Source organism: Canis aureus, chromosome X, assembly GCF_053574225.1.
Source record: "Canis aureus isolate CA01 chromosome X, VMU_Caureus_v.1.0, whole genome shotgun sequence".
NCBI lineage: Eukaryota > Metazoa > Chordata > Mammalia > Carnivora > Canidae > Canis > Canis aureus.
This window is the reverse complement of record NC_135649.1, coordinates 59,226,608-59,251,336: the sequence shown is the minus strand read 5'-3', so window position 1 is coordinate 59,251,336 and position 24,729 is coordinate 59,226,608. Positions and strand designations below refer to the sequence as shown.

At 35.8% G+C, this 24,729-nt stretch overlaps 1 protein-coding gene across 5 annotated transcripts in view; it reads right to left on the bottom strand.

The window, feature by feature from the left end:
* The window catches only part of RPS6KA6 (ribosomal protein S6 kinase A6), a 194,505-nt gene that overhangs the window by 68,705 nt on the left and 101,071 nt on the right, over positions 1–24,729 (bottom strand). For all 5 annotated transcript variants that reach the window (XM_077890401.1, XM_077890400.1, XM_077890399.1 and 2 more), the window contains 2 exons: positions 1,364–1,470; positions 1,009–1,046 (listed from right to left, as the gene is read on the bottom strand). In XM_077890401.1, the coding sequence (XP_077746527.1) occupies positions 1,009–1,046; positions 1,364–1,470 (145 nt within the window). The remainder of the gene's footprint in view (positions 1–1,008; positions 1,047–1,363; positions 1,471–24,729) is intronic.

Sequence of the window (24,729 nt, the reverse complement as noted above, 5' to 3'; positions counted from 1 at the left end):
TTGGGCTATTATAAATAGAGCTGCTATGAAAATTCATGTATAGGGTTCTATGTGGACATAAGTTTTTATTTCTTTAGGACAAATGCCCAGGATGGGTACTGTATGGTTCTATTTATATCATATTCTCAACATAACAAAACCAGATATGTAGAATAGATAAGTGGTTGCCAGGAGTTTGGGTAGGGGGAAGGAGGGTATAATTGTAAATGGGCAGCACAAGAGAGTTTTTTTGTAGTTGTAGAACAATTTTGCATATTGATTGTGGTGGTGGTATTCAAATCTGTGCATGTGATAAAAAGTCATAGAATTATATACAAACAAAAATAAATTCATGCAAAATCTAGTGAAATCCAAATAAAGTATAGAGTCCAGTGAGTTGTATTATACAAATCAATTTCTGTGGGTTGATAATACACTGCAGTTTTATAAGATGTCACCATTGAGGGAAACTGGGTTATTAGTACACAGGACCTTTCAATATTATTTTTGCAACATACCGTGAGTCCAAAATTATTTAAAAATAAAAGTTTTTAAAAATGGTGTAATAAAGATATTTTATACTTAAGAATCCTGTGAGGATTAGCATCTGGCGTTATAATAAACCCTCAATATTCAATAAAGAAAAATAAAATGTCTTTATAAATACAGAAAAAATTGAACCTCTGATTCTGAAACACTTGGTTTAAAAGTTTATAATTCACTACATTTCAGGGTGATAACTACTTAGGGTAAATTTTTCAGTCTAGAATAAAACTAAGATGATGTGTTTTTACCTAGAAAGCCAAATGCCATTTGTTAATTAGGACAGTAACTCTATTGCATATTTTTTGGTATAACATTAGAACATATTGAGAGCTATCTTATCTACCTTTTAAATGAATTTGAGTTCACTAAAGAGATGAATAAAATACAAGTCAAGGAAAAAGAAAACAGGCTGAGACAAATATATATATTAGAATATAGAAAACTATAAAATGGGCTTAGGGCAAAATAAGAACATTCGCATACCTGTTAATTTGATATGTCCTATTTCATCAAGCAGAATGCTGTAAATCAAAAATCACATTCAACAAAATAGAATAAAATATTTTTATATATAACATTTACATAAAAATGTTCATAAATTTTAAAATATATTTCATGTACTAGAAAATATTTAAATTATTAATTTAAAACCCACGGGAAAAATAAAATCAATGGTATCTCATAAAGACTACTTTTTATAAGTTTCATATAATTGTATAATTCATATATTTTTTCATATAATATTTAAATAAAATAAAATAGATAAGAGACTTAATGGAGAAAAAAGTAGTTATAGAAATACTGGTAACAGGGATTCATAAGGAGAATATAGCTTTACTTTTCTGGCTTCAGGTCTCTATATACAATTCCTAATTGGTGCAGATGATCCAAAGCAAGGGCCAGTTCTGCAAGGTAGAATTTCACATCTTCCTCTGTAAACAGTACCTAGAATACAACAATTTACCATTTGATCCTTCTTTCAATATTGAATTTTTAAAATTTACTTCATTAAAAACCAATAAATAGACAAATCTAGGTACATAAAAAATGTAAATAGATGAACGTAAACCCTCTAAGAATTCTCTTCAATATTAACTGTTTTAATGTAAATCTTCCTAAAATATATTAGGGAGTTTATGTATCTTCTACACTGAATATACTGCACAGGATGTACCTGTTAACACTATAGCGTGGCAGTACAATTATTAATTTTAGTAAACTACTACAATATGGTCATATTCTCGGGATCTCTGCAGTATATAAGATATTTTGGTCTACCATTGGTAATTCCACTATTTCTACATATTCTGTTTCACTGTCTACTATCACTTCCCAGGTATTTTGCTTTTAGCAGCTCTAATAACCCAAAGCTTCTAATATACCAACACAAGATGTTAAATTACTAACTCCTATATTAAACAAAACACAGGTTTTCTTTTAAAGATTTTATTTATTTATTCATGAGAGACACAGAGAGAGAGGCAGAGACCCAGGCAGAGGGAGAAGCAGGCTCTTCGCAAGGAGCCTGATTTGGGAATCGATCTTGCATCTCGGGATCACGCCCTGAGCCAAAGGCAGATGCTCCACCACTGAGCCACCCAGGCATTCCAAAACACAGTTTTAAACCCAATCTCTGACTTAAAGGGTACTTCCAGGCGTCTTCTGCTAGTAAAGTACTTAAGTTTAATGACATTTTATTTCTCAATCATTTTGTGCCTGGGAATAGAGTTGCCATGGTGAAGTGAAAAGAGTACTGTAATTAGAATTAACAGTGTAACGTTCGACATGTCACTTAGCCATTGGGCTTTAGTTTCTAAAGCTGTAAAATAAGGATAATAACACTTGCTATATCTACCTAATAAGGTTGTTTTAAGAATCAAATTAGTTTATGTGGAAAAAAGCTTTGTAAATTATAAAATGCTATGTGTGTAACCATGAGACATAATTATTATAGGTTTACATCTATATTATTCATGAGTGTTAAATTTATACAAAAAATTAGGTCCTACTCAATAATTAGATGTATTTTTTTTCATTAGGTGTAATTTTCAAAATTTATCAAAGGTTTCTGATTAGCAAAACAAGTAACTTGTCTAGAAATTGGTTATTTTCATTACAAAAAATCACTGGATTATTAAGAAAACTCAAAATTTGAATGACACATCATTAAATCTTATAACTGACTTGCCCATTTGGAATTATGGATACTGAATTATGTAATACAGACTCAGGTTACTAGTAAAATTGCAGAGAATGAGCAGTTAAAGATAAATTTTGAAACTCTACCTACTTTTTAAAATGATCTATAGAAAAACAAAGATTGGGCAGCCTGGGTGGCTCAGCGGTTTAGCACTGCCTTCAGCTCAAGGCGTGATCCTGGGGTCCCGGGATCGAGTCCCACGTCAGGCTCCCTGCATGGAGCCTGCTTCTCCCTCTGCCTGTGTCTCTGCCTCTCTCTCTCTGTCTCTCTCTCTCTCTGTGTGTGTGTCTCTCATGAATAAATAAATAAAAACCTTAAAAAACCTATTAGAAATAAAAAAACAAAGATTATGAATTATCAAAGTTTCAGGTAGTTCATTTGAATATTATAATGGTAAAATTATAAAAATAATTTTCACTTGATACATTATTAAGAATGAAAATATTTTTTATTTAACTTCTCAGGATGGCTAATCAAAATTTTCATTTAAACCTAATACATAAGAAAACCCTAAACAAAAATCTTTCAAACTCTCAGGAAGAAGCTTTGCCCAGGTTATAGTTTTATGACAAGCATTTTATTTTGTCATGAAGCTGTCTCTGTTAAAAGCCTCATGATAGACACAAGTAAGAAACTTACTAAGTAGCAATTATATGTGAGTAACTTTACATTTATTATGTTATTACAACCTCTCAAACAACCCTATGTGGTAGGTATTATCACCACCTTACATCTGGAAAAAAGAGACTCAGAATCAGAATAGCTAGAATAACATAGCTAGGAAGAAGCAGGTCCACAATTTGAATTCAGGAATACTTATTTCTAATAACTACCTCTTCCCCTACTTCTGCCATACGCTGTTTCAATTTGGTTTTAGTTTCACTCCCACCATTAATGCTTCCATATTCACTAATCATCCTATCACAAATGAACCTGAAAGAAAATCATCTAAACCCTAGCACCCTGAGGTAAGCACTGCTAGTTTTTTGTTGTCTGCTTTTCAAATTGTTGTGTATGTATGAGTGCATGTGTGTTTTAACATATTTAAGATCACACTTATACTATTTAGTGGCTTCCTTTTTCCCCACTTAATAACATAAGCATTTTCCCATATCTTTAAAATTAATTTATAGTTTTCAACATCTGCACAATATCAACATACAAATTTACTATAATTTACCTAAATGTTCATTTGGATTATTTCCAGCTTTTCATTTTTTAAGTAACTTTGTAATATGCATATATATCTTTTACATTTATGATTATTTCCCCAAAAAGGATTCCTAAGAAATAAAACAGGAAATACTGGGTCTGTGAAAATAAATAATCTAAGATGTTGACATATAGAATAAACTTATTTTCCAAAAAGTTTACAAAAATTTCTCCTCCCATCAGAAATTTATGAAAGCATTCATCTTACCACATCCATAATAGTACTGAATATTGCTCTTCAAAAAATATTCTTTTTAATTTGATACACAAAACCGCCACCAATTGTTTTAACTTAAGTTTTGATCCCTAGGCTAAACATTCTTTCCATGTCTTTAGGCCTTTCTATTTTGTAAGTGAATTATCAGTAATAAATTTGTCTATTTTTCATTATTTACTTACTGTTTTTTTCCATAAGGTATATAAGCCCTTTAAGTATTAAAAATGTCAGTTCCCTATCACATTACTTGTAAATATTTTTGCCATTCTGTGCTTGTTTTTGACATTCAGGAATTCTTAACTTTATGTAGTCAAATTTATATATCTTTTCTGTATGATTTTCCTTCATTATTTTAATGATTAAGCAGTAACCTCCATTAAATGGTAAACTACAAATTTGGCTGCATTTTCTTTTAAGACAATTGTTTTTCTTGATGTAACTCTTTAAGTAAAATTCATCTTTGTATGTGGTAGAGATGAGAATTTAAAATGAACTTTTTCTGAAATATCTAACTGATTTATCATATAGTATTTACTGAACAATCAATCCCTTTGCCATTAACTTGTGATTCATCCTTTATCATAGAAACATGTGGTAAATCGTATATATCAGAATATTTTTGGGTTATACAGTATGTGTCTAAACTTGCATTGATATGCTGTTCTGCTTAAAGCAGTAGCTTTATAAGGTTTTAAACAAGAGGTAAGGTAAGAAGGGGGTGCTATTACCAAAATGTTTTAGTTTTTTTCCATTTCTTTACTTTTCTAGATAGGCTAGTAAAATTATTCTGTCACTTTAAAACAAACAAAAATTCCTATTGGGGCTCTGTTTGAAAAAAAATATTATTCATTTATTTGTTTATTAAATAATTTACTTATTTATTCATGAGAGACATGGGGGGAGGGCAGAGACATAGATAGGGAGAAGCAGGCTCCCTGTGGGGAGCCTGATGTGGGACTCGATCCCAAGACCCTAGGATCATGACCTGAACCGAAGGCAGATGCTCAGCCCCTAAGCCACCCCAGGTGCCCTGAAAAAAAATTTTTAAACCTATAAATTAATTCTGGAAAAATTGGGATCTTTACAATTATCAGCCATTCATCCAAATATATTTTCTTAATATTAGCAATGTAAACATGACCTAAGGGTTTTGTGTGTTTGTCTATGTGTGGGGGGTAAGTAGTTTTCAGGGGAGAGAAATTTGGGGGGTACTTTTCCATTTAAAAAATATATATGATATATATTATATATTCTTTAACACATACAAAAATATACTTTTTAAAGTCTTTTACTAAGGCATAAATTATATGACCTCACTTTAGATGATGTAACAGTTTTATTGTATACACAAGTGAAGTATAATAAAAAAACTTTTATTATTATTAAGCTATCTATAGAAGTAATAAATCATTTTCTAAAAGCCTGTTCAATGAATATACTAATTTATTGCCTTTTTGGAAATGCATTTAAAATGCTTGCTCTTACCTAATACTCCAGACTTAGGAATCAAAACTTACTGACTGCATCTCTGTGCAAGTATGGGTTTAGATAGCCCCACATCTAGAATGAAGGTCTCAAGAGCTTAAAAGAAAATTAAAAATGACTACAAGTAAAAATTTCTCAAACACATTCTTGCAACTTCTACACTATAACACAAAAAATCATGGACTCGGGTCTTGTTTCACTGTTGCCATTCTGTGTCTTGAGACCAGCTTTTAACAAGGTCCTTTAAAAACCCTCCTTGGAATGGGGTTCTAAATAGACCCTACCATAAACTGAATTCTGTTCTATAATAAACAATATGCCAAGATAATAATGTATATTCATGCATGGCATGTTCTGCACTGGATATAGACAGATACAAGTCAGAGACCTTAGCCACTTAAGCACTGGCTAGCATACTATTCTTTTTTCATAGCAAGTTCCAGAGTTCTGGGAATCTATAATAGATCTCCCATACTCAGCATCTTAATTCTGGAAGTGAGATGTTGATACACTATCACCCAATTAAAATGCTATTTCCAGACCACCACTTTAAGACACAATGAAGTAGACAAAGACAGGATACATTTCCTGCCTGAAACAAAACACAGTACAAAATCTATGAAATAACACTTTTCAAGATATTAGCCATCGTCAACAAAGGATATTAAAAAATGGGAAACAAAGTAAGTCCTAGAGCTGTCCTACCTTGCTATCTAGAAAGAGTTTCTAAGAAGCAGTGCAGGGAGGCCAAGTCATGCAGAGCCTATAAGACTCCCTGAATTAATGAGAGGCGGGGGAGACAAGAAGGATGGACTTTATAAGATATAGAAAGGATAATTCCAGGGAAAGAGAGAAGTATAGAGTTATGTAGAGGTCTCCTTCAAATATTTAGCAGAGAAATGCTTAGAACATAGGAGTGAGGAAATTATCCTGAGCTAGGAAACAATCAATGAAAGGATTAAAGGGACTATTCTATGGAACTTACACAGGGCCAGGAATACTTCCTGTTACCTCCAACCAGAGCCGAAAAATTCATAATTCACAGGGTATTAGAAAGAGTAATCCAAAGTGTTTTGCTTCAGAGTGGTGCAAAATTAGTCCCTGATGAAATGCTGCTCTGGTCCAGTTTAACAACCTAAAAAAATCAAATTAGTTTTATATTCCAGAACAATTCTCAATTTTTATAAAGATACAAAAATTTGATCACCTGACAAGATAAATTTCAGAAAGTCTGCCATCCAATAAAAAATTGCCAATCATGCATCTGAGGAAACTACCTGAGCCCAGTTAATCCTAAAGGATTAAAAACAAGAATCCACAGAATTCACAAAGTAACAGGATTGGTCCTGTTCTCAAAAGTGAGAGTGAAAAACTTTATAATTCACAGGGTATTAGTTTAGAATACTAAGAAGGGTCATGCTTCAGTATTGGGAAAAATTAATTTTGGACTAAATTCTGCTCTGGTCTCACATAATAAAGCTTAAAAGCAAGATTCAAAAAGTTAACTGCATCCAAAAACAAAGCTAAATACTACTTATAAGAAAACAATAGTATCCAGAATACAAGAAAAATAAATTCAGTAAGACCTAACATCCAATAAAAAAATTAATGCAATTTCACTGCTATTGAAACATGAAAGCAGTCATAGACAGTATTTATACCAATGGGTATGGCTGTGTTCCAATAAAACTGTATTTACAGAAATGGGCAACTAGCCACATTTGGCCTGAGACCACAGATTCCAGACTCCTGATTTATAGATTTATATGATAAACACTAAAACAACTACTAAAGTAACACAAAAAGTGTTATAGATAAAAACGGTTAAATTAAAAATAAGGAAATAACAGTTCAATTAAAAATAAGGCAATAAAAGGGGAATGGTGGTCCAAGATATTGCCATTGGAAGATCCAGAACTAATCTCCTCCTGTGGACACACAAAATCTATGGCTACATATGGAAAAGTTCCCTATGAAAAATACCTGAAAACTAGCTAAACATATTCTTCATGAGAAATGGCAAAAAGCCCATACACTTAGTGGCTATAGAAGTGGGCTGAGGAAATTAGGCCAGGGGATACCATCTTTGTGCTCTCTCTTAGTCTTGCTACAGCTTATTGGTACCTTACAGAAAGGAACTTATACGATCATATAAAGCTCTGATTTTTGCAACTATAGCTCAGGGAACCCCCTCCAAATTGCCTGGTCTGAAGGCTAGCAGGGTTTACAATTGTAGCCCTAAGGAGTGTATATATTGGCATGCTTTAAAACTCCTGCCTGAAGATCTGGCTTTCAATCAGACTGAAACTAGGTACTGACTGAGATCTTTCTACTTGGAACCCTCACAGGTTTTGGCACATCCTCAATAAATGGGACCTATCAAGTATAAATCAGGCTGCTTTGACAATAATGAATTTTTTTAAAGATTTTATTTATTTACTGAGAGAGAGAGAGAGAGAGAGAGAGAGAGAGAAATGAGGGATAGAGAGAGAAGAATCACAAGCATACTTCATGCTGAATGCAGATCCTGATGTGGAGCTTGACTTCAAAACTGCAAATTATGACTTGAGCCAAAATTGAGAGTCAGATGCCTAATTAACTGAGCCACACAGGTGCCCAAAGTAATCATGAAGGTTTAGGAGACAAGCATGCACTAGGGTACGGTTGAAAGATAAGATTCATCTCTTACACAAGAGCACTTCTTCAAGACTGAGAGAAGTATATGTTTCACCCCATACATAAAACACAGAAAGCCACACAAAATGGGGAAATAGAAGAATATGCTCCAAATGAAAGAACAAGATAAAAACTCAGGAAAAAACCTCAATGTAACATAGATAAGTAATTTACCTAATAAGGAGTTTAAAGTAATAATTATAAAGATGGTCACCAAACTATAGAGAAAAATGGAAACACAGTGAAAACTTCAAGAGAAAGAAAAAATAAGAAAGTACCAAACAAAGATCATAGAGCTGAAGAACAAAAGAACTAAATTGAAAAATATACTAGAGGGGTTCAACAGCTGACTAGATGAAGCAGAAGAAATAGTTATTTAGATGATAGGACAAGTGAACTCATTCAAAAAGAGCAGAAAAGGAAAAAAAAGAATTAAAAAAAAAGTGAAGATAGCTTTTGTGTTCTATGGACAACACATTATAGGGGTCCCAGAAAGAGAAGGAGGAGGAGGAGGAAGAGGGAGGGAGGGAGGAGAGACAGAGAGAGAAAGAGAGAGAGAGAGAAAGAGAGAGAGAAAATGGCAGAAAATTTATCTGAAGAAACAACAGCTGAAAACTTCTGTAACCTGGGGAAGGAAACATCTGGATAAAGGAAGCTCACGGAGTTCCAAATAAGAAAAACCCAAAAAAGATCCACCAAAAGACACATAAATAAAATTTCAAAAGTTAAAAATAAAGAGAAAATCTTAAAATCATCAAGAGAAAAATGACTTATTACACCAAGGGACCCTTATAGGACTATCAATAGATTTTTTCAACAGAAAATTTGCAGGCCAGAAGAGAGTAGCACAATATACTCAAAAGCCTGAAAGGAAAACAAAAACCTTACAAGAATACTCTATCCAGTAAGATCAGCATTTAGAATTGAAGAAAAAATAAAGAGTTTTCCAGACAAGAAAAAGCCAAAGAGTTCATCACCACTAAATTGGCCTTATAAAAAATGACAAGAGATTTCTTTAAGTAGAAAAAAAACATATGTGTTAATTACTAACAAGAAAATATGTGAAATTTTAACTCTCACTAGTAAAAGTAAATAGAGGAGTCCCCCACCCTTTTTGGCAAGAGATATGTTTCAACATAGTCCTGAGGCTAAAAGTAGTACCAAACCTTGTATATACTATATTTTTTCAATGCATACAAATCTATGATAAAGTTTAACTTAATTTTAGCATAGTAAGAGATGAGCAACAATAACATAATGAAACAAGAACAATTCAAACATTATGCTATAACAAAAGTTACATGAATGCAGTCTCTGTATCTCTCAAAATAATTACTGTACTGCACTCACCCTTTTTTCTTGTGATGATCTGAGATGATAAAATGCCTAGTGATGTAAGATGAATTAAATGGAATAATATAGGCATTATGCCATAGCATTAACCTAATATTGACCTTCTGAGGATATGTCTTAAGTAGGATTATCTGCCTCTGGACCATGGGTAAATGAAACCAAACAAAGAAAAGAAATTGCAGATAATGAGGGACTGTATATAATAAGGGTAGGGGATTAATTGTTTACCTTTGTAAAAATAAAGGACACAAGTAGTAAAAATAAAGATAAATACAATAATCAGTTAAGTGATATACAAAATAAAAGGATGTAAAATGTTACATCAAAAACATAAAATGTGGCATAAGGAGTAAAACATTATAAAATACATATGTATAAAGAGAGGGAGAAAGAGAGAGGGAGAAAGAAGAAGAGAGAAGGAGAAAAAGGAAGAAAGGGAGAAAGAGGGAAACAGAGAAAGGCTTTTATATGTGAGCCCCATGGTAACCAAAAAGCAAAAACTTATAGTAGATAAAAAAGATACTAACAAAGGCATGTATGTGTTACACTGAGGAAAATCATCAAACCACAAAGGAAAAGAGAAGAAGAAGAAAAAGAGAGAAACCATAAAAGAGCTAGAAAATAATTAACAAAATGGCAGTACGTACCATACTTATCGATAATTATTTAAATATAAATGGATTTTTTTAATCAAAGGACACAGAGTGGCTGAATAAATATAAAACAAGACCCATCTATATGCTGTCTACAAGAGACTCATTTTAAACCTAAGGACACACACACAGGGTAAGTATACACAGACTAAAAGTGAAGGCATGGACAAATAACAAAATGGCAATAAATACATACCTACCAAAAATTACTTTGAATATAAATGGACTAAATGCTCAAATAAAAAGGTATAGGGTGACAGAGGGAATAAAAAAAAAACGATCTATAAATTCCCTAAAAGACTCATTTGAAACCTAAATGTTGAAAGTGTGAGGACGGAGAAACACCATACAAATGGATGCCAAAAGAAAGCTGGGATAGAAATATTTATATCAAACAAAAAGACTTTAAAACAGTGGATAACAACAAAGAAACTATATAGTAATAAAGAAGAAAATCCACCAAGAAGATGTAATAACTGCAAATATTTATGCACTGAAGATGGGAACACCCAAATACATAAGACAGTTAACAAACTTAAGAGAAACACATTGATAGTAATACAACAGTAGTGGACTTTAACGCCCCACTGACATTGACTGACAAATATTCTAAACAAAACCAAGAAGGAAATAGTAGCTTTGAATGACACACAGATTCAGACAGATATAACAAATATATTCAGAACATTCCAAAATAAAACAGCATACTACACATTCTTTTCAAGTACACATGGAATATTTTCCAGAACAGATCACATATTAGGCAACAAAACAAATATTAACAAATTGAAAAATATTACAGTCATACCATACATCTTTTCTGACTATAACACTATGAAACTAGAAATCGACCACAAGAAAAATCTGGAAAGAGCATGAAAACATTAAGGTTAAATGACATGCTACTAAATAACGAATGTGTCAACCAAAAAATTCAAGAAGATTTCAAAAATTATGGGGAAACAAATAAAAGGGAAAACAATGATCCAAAATCTTTTAGATGCAGCAAAAGCATGTATAAGAGGGAAGGTAATAGCAATAAAGGCCAACTGCAAGAAGCAAGAAAAATCACCAATAAACAACCTAACCTTATACCTTAAACAGCCAGAAAAAGAGAACAAACAAAAACCAAAACTAGTAGAAGGAAGAAAATAATAAATACTTGAGCAGAAATACATGACATAGAAAGCAAAAAAAGCAATACAACAGATAAATGAAATCAGGATTTGGTTCCCTGAGGTCAAGAAAATTGATAAACTTCTAGCCAGGCTCATCAAAAAATAAAAAAAATTAAAAAAAATTACAAATGAAAGAGGAGAAATAACATCCCAAATCACACAAATAAAAACAATTTTAAGAGAGTACTATGAAAATGGGGAAAAATAATAGAAAGGGGAGATAGACATGAGCACACAGTGCTCAAGTAGAACACTTTCTTAAAGCCACTGGCTGGGTAAATGAGAGGGGTTTATTTTCTTGAGTTTTTGGAACCAGGAGGCTTGAAAACTGGAGTTTTAAAGGTCTGTGGGCTTGGCTAGGATAGAGCCCTGAGGGTACTGCCCTACTCCTGGAGAGAAATCAGACAAACAATCAGAGCCAGGGGGCAGATGGAACAATCTAAGGAACTTCTGAAACCAAGAGTAGGGAGATTATTCGCTCATCTTAGAGCATGTCTCTAATAGGTAGTATTCAAGAAGATACATCTCCAGGGACAAAGGATCCAGAAGGTGCCATCATCCCAATGAAACAGTAAGAAAAGGTCATAGAGACCTCAGTGAAACAGATAGAAGTAACATGCCTGACGGTGAATTTAAAGCAACAATCTAAGGATATGAGCTGGATTTGAGGAAAGAATGTAGGACTTCATGAGTTTCTTCTTGCAGATGTAAAAGAGCCAAAAACAATTCTCAGAAATGAAAAATGCAACAACCGAGATTTGGAATAGACTAGATGCAATGAAAACAAGCATGAAAAAGCATCTTTTTTACAGAAGATAAAAGCATGGAAAACTATGAAACTGAGCAAAACAGAGGAAAAAAATTATAGAACACAAGTAGAGACTTTGGGAACTTAGGGACTCCATCAAACATAATTGCATTTATATCACAGGAGTCCCAAGGAAAGAAGAGAGAGAAAAGGGGATAGAAAAATTATTTCATGAAATAATAGCTAAAAACATCACTAATATGGTGAAAGAAACAGACATCTAGGTCCAGAAGGCAGAGATCTCCCATCAAATTCAACAAAAGTAGGCCAACATCAACAATACTGTAGTTACATTTGCAAAATATAGTGACAAAGAAAAAAATCTTAAAAGTAGCAAGACAAAAACAGTCCCCAACTCACAAGACTCATAAAACTAGCTGCAGATCTTTCAACAGAAACATGGCAAGCCAGAAGAAAGAGGCATGATATATTCAAAGTAGTGAGTGGGAAAAATATGCAGTCAAGAATATCCTTCCAGGCTATCACTAAAAATAGAGGGAGAGATAAAGAGTTTCCTAGACAAAAACTAAAGGACACTGTGATGACTAAACCAGCTCTATGAGACATAATAAAGGCAGCTCTTTGGAAAGAAAACCAAAGTCAAAAAGGCAAGAATGAAACAGAAAAAAATCTCTAGAAACAATGAGAAAACAAGCGATAAAATGGCACTAAGTACATATCTATAAATAATTATGATGAATGTAATTGGATTAAAACTTGAATCAAAAGGTGTACAGTGTCAGAATGGATTTAAAAAAGAAACACCACAAGACCCACCTATATGTTGCCAACAAGAGACTCACTTTAAACATAAAAACGGGGCGAGGCAAGATGGCGGAAGAGTAGGGTCCCCAAGTCACGTGTCCCCACCAACTTACCTAGATAACTTTCAAATCATACTGAAAACATATGAATTCAGCCTGAGAACAGCTGGAATGCTACAGAGAGAAGAGTTTGCTCTTCTAACAAGGTAGGAAGGTGGGGAAAAAAGTAAAAAAGGATTAAGTGAGGGAGGGGCCCCTGCGAGGAACCAGGCTAAAGCCTGACTGTGAACGCCTCCGGGACAGGAAAGCCCAGTCCCGGAGAAGCAGGAACTTTTAAAATCCGCACCGGATTCTTCCCGGTAGGAAAGGCGCTCACAGACAACTTGGGCAGGATCCAAGGAGGGGCAGTGGAGCCTCCAGGTTCCGGGGTCACTAACAGAGGAAGCACGCCCGGGGAGACTGCACCACAGACAGTAGGCCGATCTTGGTAAAGGCCTGGAGCATGCACACAGCGAGGCCTCGGGAGCAGCTCAGGCAGCGGCTCCAGGTGGACGGGGTTGCACGGCCCTGGGAGCGCAATTCCAGCGGTGCAGGTCCCTGATTTCAGTGTGCCAGGGGACACAGCCCAGGATCGTGCACTCCCCTCGGGACAGACGGAGGCTGGGAGGGCGCAGGACAGCAAGGAGGATTCCGCCAACACTGGGCGACCCCAAGCTGTGCAGCTCAGTGACCCCTGTCCCTGGGAGCATCCAAGACAGTGTGGACTGGGAGCTGCTGTAGTTACTGCGGGAGCTGACTCCAGATCTGGAGAGCTGGCCGCTGCTAGTGGAATTGTTCCTCCTAGTGTCACCCTCTGCCTGGGACAAAAGGGAGCAACCAGAAAACAGGGGCCTCACAGGATTAAAAACTCCCACTGAGCCGTGCTCCTAACAGGGGGTGGGGCAGCTCCCCCAGGTGCACATACCTGAGAATCAGTATGGCAGAACCCTCTCCCAGAAGACCAGCTGGAATGACAGGGAAAGAGCACATTCTTGACTGAGCAGAGCTGGAAAGCTCCAGGGGAAGTCGAGGGACTTACAGTATACAGAATCACAGGATACCCCTCCTTGTTTTTTTGTTTGTTTTTAATTTTTCTCTCTCGTTTTTTTTTTTCTTCCTTTTTCCATTACAACTCGTTCTTAACCACACTGGACTGAGCAAAATGGCTAGAAAGAACGCACGAAAAAAAAAAAAAAAAAGAATCAGAAACCATACTCTTTCCCAGAGAGTTACAGAATTTGGATTGCAATTCGATGTCAGAAAGCTAATTCAGAAGCACAATTATACCTAATGGTGGCTCTGAAAAAAGCATAAAGGATTCAAGAGACTTCATGACTGCAGAATTTAGATCTAAACAGGCCAAAATTAAAAATCAATTAAATTAGATGCAATCCAAACTAGAGGTCCTACACGATGAGGGTTAATGAGGTGGCAGAAAGAGTGAGTGACATAGAAGACAAGATGATGGCAAGGAAGGAAGCTGAGGAAAAAAGAAAAACAATTAAAAGACCACGAGAAAGGTTAAGAGAAACAAATGACAGTCTCAGAAGGAAAAATCTACGTTTAATAATTGGGATTCCAGAGGGCACCGAAAGGGACAGTGGACCAGAAAGTGTATTTGAACAAATCAAAGCCAAGAACTTCCCTAACGTGGGGAGGGAACAGGCATTCATATCCAGGAGATAGAGAGATACCCCTTAAAATCAATAAAAACCATTCAACACCTCAATACTTAATAGTGAAACTTGCAAATTCCAAAGATAAAGAAAATCCTTAAAGCAGTAAGAGACAAGAGATCCCTAACTTATATGGGTAGAAGTATTAGGTTAACAGCAGGCCTCTCCACAGAGACCTGGCAGGCCAAAAGGGGCTGCCAGGATATATTCAGGATCCTAAGTGAGAAGAACATGTAGCCAAGAATACTCTATCCAGCAAAGCTCTCATTCAGAATATAAGGAGAGGTAAAGAGCTTCCAAGATAGGCAGAAACTGAAAGAATATGTGACCACCAAAGCAGCTCTGCAATAAATATTAATGGGGTCTCTGTAAAAGAGAGACCATTTACCATTCAAATGGTCCTCAAAAGAAAGCAGGGGTAGCAATCCTCATATCAGATAAATTAATTAAACGTTATCCCAAAGTCTCCCAGTATAAGTGTATTTTTATCTAAGTATGTCTTAACATTGGTTATTAATTGATTGATATACTTGGCAGCTCCCACATTAGGGGCATAAATATTAATGATTGTTAGGTCCTCTTGTTGGATAGATCCTTTAAGTATGATAGAGTGTCCCTCTTCAGATCTTACTACAGTCTTCGGGATATACTTTAATTTAACTGATATGAGGATGGCTACCTCTGCTTTCTTTTGAGGACCATTTGAATGTTCATTGATTCTCCAAACTTTTATTTTTAGGCTGGAGGTGTCCTTAGGTCTAAAATGAGTCTCTTGTAAACAGCAAATAGATGGGTCTTGCTTTTTTATCCAGTCTGAAACCCTGCGCCTTTTGATGGGGTCGTTAAGCCCATTCACGTTCAGAGTTACTATTTAAAGATATGAATTTAGTGTCATCATAATACCTATTCAGTCTCTGTTTTTGTGGATTGTTTCCTTGGACTTCCTCTTTCTTTTACAGAGTCCCCCTTAATATTTCTTGCAGAGCTGGTTTTGTGGTCACATAGTCTTTCAATTTCTGCCTATCTTGGAAGCTCTTTACCTCTCCTTATATTCTGAATGAGAGCCTTGCTGGATAGAATATTCGTGGCTGCATGTTCTTTTCATTTAGGACCCTGAATATATCCTGCCAGTCCCTTTTGGCCTGCCAGGTCTCTGTGGAGAGGCCTGCTGTTAACCTAATACTTCTACCCATAACGTTTAGGGATTTATTTCTCTTGCTGCTTTAAGGATCTTCTCTTTATCTTTGGAATTTGCAAGTTACACTAGGAAATGTCGGGGTGTTGAACGGTTTTTATTGATTTTAGGGAGGCATCTCTCTCCTGGATCTGAATGCCTGTTTCCCTCCACAAGATAGGGAAGTTCTCAGCTATGATTTGTTCAAATACACTTTCTGGTCCACTGTCCCTTTTGGCGCCCTCTGGAATCCCAATTATTAAACGTAGATTTTTCCTTCTGAGACTGTCATTTGTTTCCCTTAACCTTTCTCATGGTCTTTTATTTGTTTTTCTCTTTTTTCCTCAGCTTCCTTCCTTGCCATCAACTTGTCTTCTATGTCACTCACTCTTTCTGCCACCTCATTAACCCTCGTCGTTTAGGACCTCTAGTTTGGATTGCATCTAATTTAATTGATTTTTAATTTTGGCCTGTTTAGATCTAAATTCTGCAGTCATGAAGTCTCTTGAATCCTTTATGCTTTCTTCCAGAGCCACCAGCAGCTTTATAATTGTGCTTCTGAATTGGCTTTCTGACATCGAATTGTAATCTAACTTCTATAATTCTGTGGGAGAGAGTACTCCGATTCTTTCCTTTGGTGAGTTATTCCTTCTAGTCATTTTGCTTAGTTCAGAGTAGCTAAAAACAAGTTGTACTGGAAAAGGGAAGAAAAAAAAGGGGGGACAAACAAAAAAACAAAAAACAAGGAGGGGTATCCTGTGAATCTATATATTGCAAGTCCCTGGAATTCCCCTGGAGCTTTCCAGCACTGCTTGGTTAAGAACTTGCTCTTCCCCTGTCCTCCCAGCTGGTTTCTGGGGGAGGGGCCTGCTGTGCTGATTCTCAGGTGTGTGCACCTAGGGGAGCTGCCCCGCCCCCTGCCAGGTGCATGGTTCAGTGAGAACTGTTTATCCTGTGATGCCCCTGCTCCTTGGTTGCCAAGCTCATTCCCATGCACATGGTGACAGCAGGAGGAACAACAGTGGTGGCTGCCAGCTCTCCAGCTCTAGAGTCAGCTCCAGGAGTAACTACCGTAGTCTCCCAGTCCACAGGGGCCTGGATGCTCCAGGGGCGAGGGGCGCTGATCTGCACAGCTCGGGGCCGCCTGGCAGCAGGAACATCCTCACTGTCCTATGTCCTCACAGCCTCCGTCTGTCCCAAGGGGAGCACTGGATCCTGGGCTGTGTCCCCTGGCGCCTTGTGCTACAGGGCCTGTGCCACTGGAATTGCACTGCTGGGACTCCACAGGCCCCTCTGTGCAGATCATCCACCTGAGCTGCCTCCTGAGCTGCTCCTGGGGCCATGCAGCCCCCTCCAAGGGGAGCCACTGCCTGAGCTGCTGCCTGGGCTGCTCCCGGACCTATTCCCAGGGCCCCTCCGGGTGCATCCACCAGCCCTTTAGGGAGCTCGCCCGTGGTGTGTGGCGGGCTCTCCCCAGGGGCACACTTCCTCTGTTAGTGATCCCGGGAACCTGGGGGCTCCACTGCTCCTCCTGGGATCCTGCCCGAGTTCCCTGCGAGCGCCTTTCATCCAGGAAGATTGGTAAAGTTCCTGCTTCTCCGGGACTGGGCTTTCCTGTCCTGGAGGCTCTCGCCACCCAGCCTTATTAGCCCGGTCCTCATGGGGGCCCCACCCCCTTGGATGCTTTTTTATTTGTTTATTTTCCTCCCTTTTGCTACCTTGATAGAAGCGGTAACTCTTCTCACGTAGCATTCCAGCTGTTCTCTTTAAATCTCAGGCTGAATTCGTAGGTTTTCAGAATGATTTGAAAGTTATCTAGGTAAGTTGGTGGGGACAGGTGACTTGTGGATCCTACTCTTCCGCCATCTTGCCTCGCCTCTTACAATGTCCATTCTTGATAAAAAAAAAAAAAATTTCAACATACTAGGTCTAGAGGAGGCATACTGGAACATAATAAAGGGTTTATATGTAAAACTCACAGCAAACATAATACTCAATGGGGAAAACCTGAGAACTTTTCCCCTAAAATCAGGAATAAGAAAAGTATGTCCACTCTTACCACTTTTATTCAGTATATTACTGGAAGTCCTAGACACAATAATCAGAAAACAAAAAGAAATAAAATGAATATAAATCATCAAGGAAGACATAAAACTTTCAGTATTTGCAGTTGAGATGATACTCTATCAGATGAAAATCAGAAAGACTCCACCAGAAAAACACTATAACTGATAAACAACGTCAGTGAAGTTGCAGGATATGAAATACATGTGAAGAAACGTGTTTCATTCCTACACACAAATAATAAAGCAGCAGTATTGGCCTATTTTTCTCATAGCATTTCAGAATCTTTGGAATGCAGCAAAGAAGGTCCTAAGAGGGAAGAATGGAACAATAGAGGCCTTTCTCAAGAATAAGATAGTCTCAAATATACAACTTAACCTTACACCTAAAGGAGCTGGAAACAGAATAGCAAATAAAGGCTAATCTCAGGAAAAGAGGCGAAATCATAAATATTAGAGCAGAAATTAATGAAATAGAAACTAAATGAACAGTAGAACAGATAAACAAAACTAGGAACTGGTTTGTTGAAAGAATTAAGAAGATTGATAAACTCCTGGCCAAACATCAAAAAAAGAGAAAGGAACCCAATTAATAAAATCTTAAATGAAAAAGGAAACATCACAACCAATACCAGAGAAATGCAAACAATTAGAAGAATATATTATGAACAACTATATGCCAGCAAATTAGGTAATCTGGAAGAAATGGATGGATTCCTAGAAACATATCAACTGCCAATAACGAAACAAGAAGAAATAGAAAACCTGAGCACACTCATAACCAGAAGGAAATTGATATAGTAATTAAAAATTTCCAAACAAATAAGAGTTGAGGATGGAATTGCTTCCCAGGGGAATTCTACCAAGCATTTAAAGAAGAATTAGGGCACCCCCGGTGGCTCAGTGGTTTAGCACCACCTTCAGCCCAAGGTGTAATCCTGGAGACTGGGGATTGAGTCCCATGTCGGGCTTCCTGCATGGAGCCTGTTTCTCTCTCTGCCTGTCTCTCTCTCTCTCTCTCTCTCTCTCTCTCTCTCTCTCTCTCTGTGTGTGTGTGTGTGTCTGTCAAGAATAAATAAATAAAACCTTTAAAAAATAAAGAAGAAATAATACCTATTCTTCTGAACTTGTTTCAAAGAATAGAAATGAAAGGACAACTCACAAATTCATTCTATGAGGATACCATTACCTTGATCCCCAAAACAACGACCTCACCAAAAAGGAAAATTACAAACCAGTATCCCTGATAAACATGGATGCCTAAATTCTCAACCAAGTTACTAGCCAGTAAGATGCAACAATACAATAAAAGGATTCTTCACCACGACCATGTGGGATTATTCCTGGGCTGCAAGGGTGGTTTTAGATTCACAAATCAATGAATGCAATTCAACACATTAATAAAAGAAAGGACAAGAATCATATGATTCTCTCAATAGATACAGAAAAAGCAGTTGACAAAATATAGCATCTTTTCTTGATTAAAACTCTCCAGTGTATGGATAGAGGGAACATAACTGAATATCATAATAGCCATGTATGAGAAGCCTACAGCAAATATGATTCTCAACTGGGAAAAACTGAGAGCTTTTCCCATAATGCCGGGAACATGACAGGGATGACCATTCCCACCACTGTTGTACAACATTGTACTGGAAGTCCTAGCTTCAACAATCAGATAACAAAAAGAAATAAAATACATCCACATTGGCAAAGAAGTCAAACTCTCATTCTTCGCAATGACATGACAAACTACATGGAACACCTGAAAGACTCTGCCCCAAAATTGCTAGATGTCACACAGGAATTCAGCATAGTGGCAGGATATAAAATCAATCACAGAAATTAGTTGCATTTTTACACACTAATAGGGAGGCAAAAAAAATAGAACTTAAGAAATTGATCCCATTTACAATTTTACCAAACACCATACAATACCTAGGAATAAACCTAACCAAAGAGGTAAAGGATCTGTACTCTGAAAATGATAGAACACTTATGAAAGAAATAGAGGAAGACACAAAGAAATAGGAAAACATTCCATACTCATGGATTGGAAGACCAAATATTGTTAAAATGTCTATGCTACCCAGAGCAATCTACATATATCATTTACCCTATCAAAATACCAATTCCATCAAGATTTTTCACAGACCTGGGAAAAATAATTCTAAAATTTGTATGGAACTATAAAAGACCCCAAATAGCCAGAGTAATATTAAAAAAGAAATCCAAACCTCATAGCATAACAATTACTGACTTCAAGCTATATTACATACAAGGCTGTAATCATCAAGACAGTGTGGTCCTGGCACAAAAGCAGACACATAGATCGATGGAACAGAAGAGAGAATCCCAAAATGGACCCTCAACTCTCTATGGTCAACCAATCATCAACAAAGCAGGAAATAATATCCATTAGATAAAAAGTGTTTTCAAACAAATGGTGTTGAGAAAATTGGACAGGCACAAGTAGATAAATAAGTTGACCTTTATGTTACACCATATGCAAAGGTAAACTGAACATGGATGAAAAATCTAAATATGAGACAGAAATCCATCAAAATTCTAGTGGAGAACACAGGCAGCATTCTCTTTGACCTAGGACACAGCAATTCCTTGCTAGACACTTCACCAAAGGCGAGGGAAGCAAAAGCAAAAATAAACTATTGGGACTTCATAAAAAAAATAAGACACTCTTGCAGAGCAAATTAAATAGCCAACAAAGCCAAAAGACAACCTACAGAATAGGAAAATATATTTGCAAATATCTCATCAGATAAAGGGCTTGCATCTATCTATAAAGAACTTATCAAACTCAACACCCACAAAACGAATAATACAGTCTACAAATGGGCAGAAGACATGAACAGTCATTTCTTCAAAGAAGGCATACAAATGGCCAACAGGAGCATGAAAAAATGCTCCACACTACTTGGCATTAGGGAAATACAAATCCAAACCACAATGAGACACCATCTCACACCAGTCAGAATGGCTAAAATTAACAAGTCAGGAAACAACAGATGCTAGCAATGATGCAGGGTAAGGGAAACCCTTTTACACTGTTGGTGGGAATGTAAGCTAGCACAGACACTCTCAGTATGGAGTTTCCTCAAATAGTTAAAAAATAGAGCTACTGTATGACCCAGGAATTTCACTATTATCTATTTATCAAAAGCATATGAACATAGTGATCTTAAGGGGTACCTGTACTCCAATGTTTATAGCAGCAATTTCCACAATAGCCAACCTATCAAAAGAGCCCAGATGTTTCTCAATGGATAAATGCACAAAGAAGATGAGATTCATACACACACACACACACACACACACACACACACACACACTGGAACACTATTCAGATATCTAGAAAAATAAATCTTACCATTTGCAATAATGTGGATGGAACTAGAAAGTATTATGGTAAGCTAAATATGTTAATAACACAAAGACAGTTATCAAATGATTTCACTTATATGTGGAATTTAAAGAAAAGAACAGAGGATCATAGAGGAAGGGAGGGAGAAATAAGATAAAACAAAATCAGAGAGGGAGACAAAACATAAGAGACTCTTAATTATAAGAAACAAACTGAGAGTTGCTGAAGGGGCAGGGGGTGAAAGGATTGGGTAACTGGGTGATGGGTATTAAGGATGGTACGTGATATCACGTTATGAGCACTGAGTGGTATATGCAACTGATTAATTACTGAAATCTAACTCTCAAACTAATGATACACTACATGTTAATTAATTGAATTTAAATACAATAACATTTTAAAAATACAAAACCAAAAAAGGGAAATGAAAGAGAAATTACAACCGTTATCACAGAAATATAGAACATTATAAGAGGCTGCTATGAACAATTACAAGCCAACATTTTGGACTACTTAGAAGAAAAGATAAATTCCTATAATCCTGTAATAACCCAAGACTATATCAAGAAAAAAAGAAAATCTGAACTAACCAATTAAGTAGTAGTAAAATTGAATCTTTTATATTAAAAAATATAGACAAACAAAAGCCAGACACCTTCACAGGGGAATTTTACCAAACACTTAAAGAAGAGATAATAACTATCCTAGATCCATTTCAAAAATTGAAGTGGAAGTGAAGTTTTCAAAATTATTTCATCCTGGTAACAAAACCACACAGAACACTAAAAATGGAAAGGGAGAAAAAGAAAGACATAGAAAAACATAGAAAATGGCAGCCAATATCCCTAATAAACATAGATACAAAAATTCTCAACAAAATATTAGCAAACAAATTCAAAAATATATTAAAAAGATCATGTATCAGGATCGAAGGTGATTTATTATAGGGATATAACAATGTTTCTACTTCCACAAATCAATCAACATGATATACAACATTAACAGAATAAAAGATAAAATTTATATGATCATATCACTAGATGCAGAAAAAGTGACAAAATTCAATATCCATTTGGATAAAACCTCTCAAAAATGTTGGTGTATAGGGAACATACTTCAACATAATAATTCTACAGCTAACATCATATTCAACTGTGAAAAGCTTCCTAAGATCAGAAACAATACAAGCATGTCCACTATCTCCACTTTTATTCCACATAGGCATTAGAAATCCTAGCCAGAGCAATTAGGCAAGAAAAGGAAATAAAAAAGTCATCCAAGCTGGAAAGAAGTAGAACTGTCACTATTTGCAGACAGCATCAGTTTGTACATAGAAAATACAGAAAACTCCATTTAGAAAATGTTAGAACTAATGAACAAAGTCAGTAAAATGCAGGTACAAAACCAACATGCAAAACTCTGTTATATTTTTACAAACTAATAATGAACTCTCAGAAAGATAAATTAAGAAAAATATCCATTTACATTATATCAAAAAGAATAAAATATCTAGATACAAACTTAACCAAAGAAGTGAAAAATCTCTACATTGAAAACTATAAAACAATGATGAAAAAAATTGAAGGCACAAATAAATAGAAATATAATTCCATACTTATGTATTGGAAGAATTAATATTTTTAAAATGTCCATAATGCCAAAAAATGGACAAATTCAATGCAATCTGTACCAAATTCCAATGGCATTATTCAAAAAAGAATAGAATGAACAATTATAAAATTTGTTTGGAATCATAAAAGACCCCAAATAGCCAAAGCGATCTTGATAAAGAAAAAATAAAAATTGTCATCAAGCTCCCTGATTTAAAACTATATTATAGAGCTATAGTAATCAAAACAATATGGTATTGGCATAAAAACAAACATATGCCTCAATAGAACAGAAAGAAGAGCACAGAAATTAACTCACTTAAATATGGTCAATTATTTTATTATAAATGTGGTAAATATATATAAGGGGGAAAAGATAGTCTACTTAATAAATGGTATGGGAGAACTGGACAGTCACATGAAAAGAACGAAACTAGACTACTCTCTTATACCATACACAAAAAAATAACCAAAATGGACTAAAGAGTTAAATGTAGGATCTGAAACCATAAATCTCCTGGAAGAAAACTTAGGAAGTAAACTTGCCATAAGCCTTTTTCTTTTTAACTGATTCCTAAAGTAATGGTAACAAAAACAATAATAAACAAGTGGAACCACATGAAAGTAAAAAGCCTCTGCACAGCAATGAAACACATCTATGAAATGAAAAGGCAACGTACTAAATGGAAGAAAATATTTTCAAGTCACAAATTTGATAAGTTATTACTATTCAAAATATACAAAGAACTCCTGCAACTCATCACCAAAAAAACCCTAAATAATTCAATTTAAAAAATGAGCAGAGGATCTGAATAGACATATTTTTGAAGAAGATATCACTAATCATCAGGGAAATACAAATCAAACCCACAATGAATTATCACCTCATACCTGTTAGAACAGCTATCATCAAAAGTGAACAGCTATCATCAAAAATAACAAGTGTTGAGGAGGAAGCAGAGAAAATGGAACACTTGTGCACTATAGGTATTAATGTAAATTGGTATAGCAAATATGCAAAACAATATATGAAGTTTCCTTCAAAAAGCAAAAATAGAAATATCATATGATTTAGCAATTCTGGGACTGGACATTTATTGAAGCAAAATAAAAACACCAATTTGAAAAGATATGTCCACCCCTATGTTCCCTGGAGTATTCTTTCAAAGAGCCAATATACAGAAATCATGTATGCCCAATGATGTATGAATGGATAAAGAAGATGTAGTGTATATATACAATGGATTGTTATTTAGCCATATAAAAGAAGGAAATCTTGCCATTCGTAACAACATGGGTGGACCCTCCATGTGTTATGCTAAGTAAAATAAGTCAGAGTGACAAATACCATTTTAAAATGACTTTATTTATTCATTCATGAGAGACACACAGAGAGAGACAGACATAGGCAGAGGGAGAAGCAAGTTCCCTGCCAGGAGCTCAATCCAGGACTTGATCCCAGGACCCTGGAATCATGACCCGAGCCAAAGGCAGATACTCAACCACTGAGCCACCCAGGTGCCCCAGTAAAAATACCGTTTTATCTCACTTATATGTGTATTTTAAAAATTAAATAAAAGTTATGGATATGGAGAACAGAATGGTGGCTGCCTGGGAAAGGATGTCTGGTGGGTCAGGGAAATGGATAAGGGGGATTAGTAGGTACAAATTTTTGTTGTGATAAATGAATAGGTCATGGGTAGGTGGTGGGCAG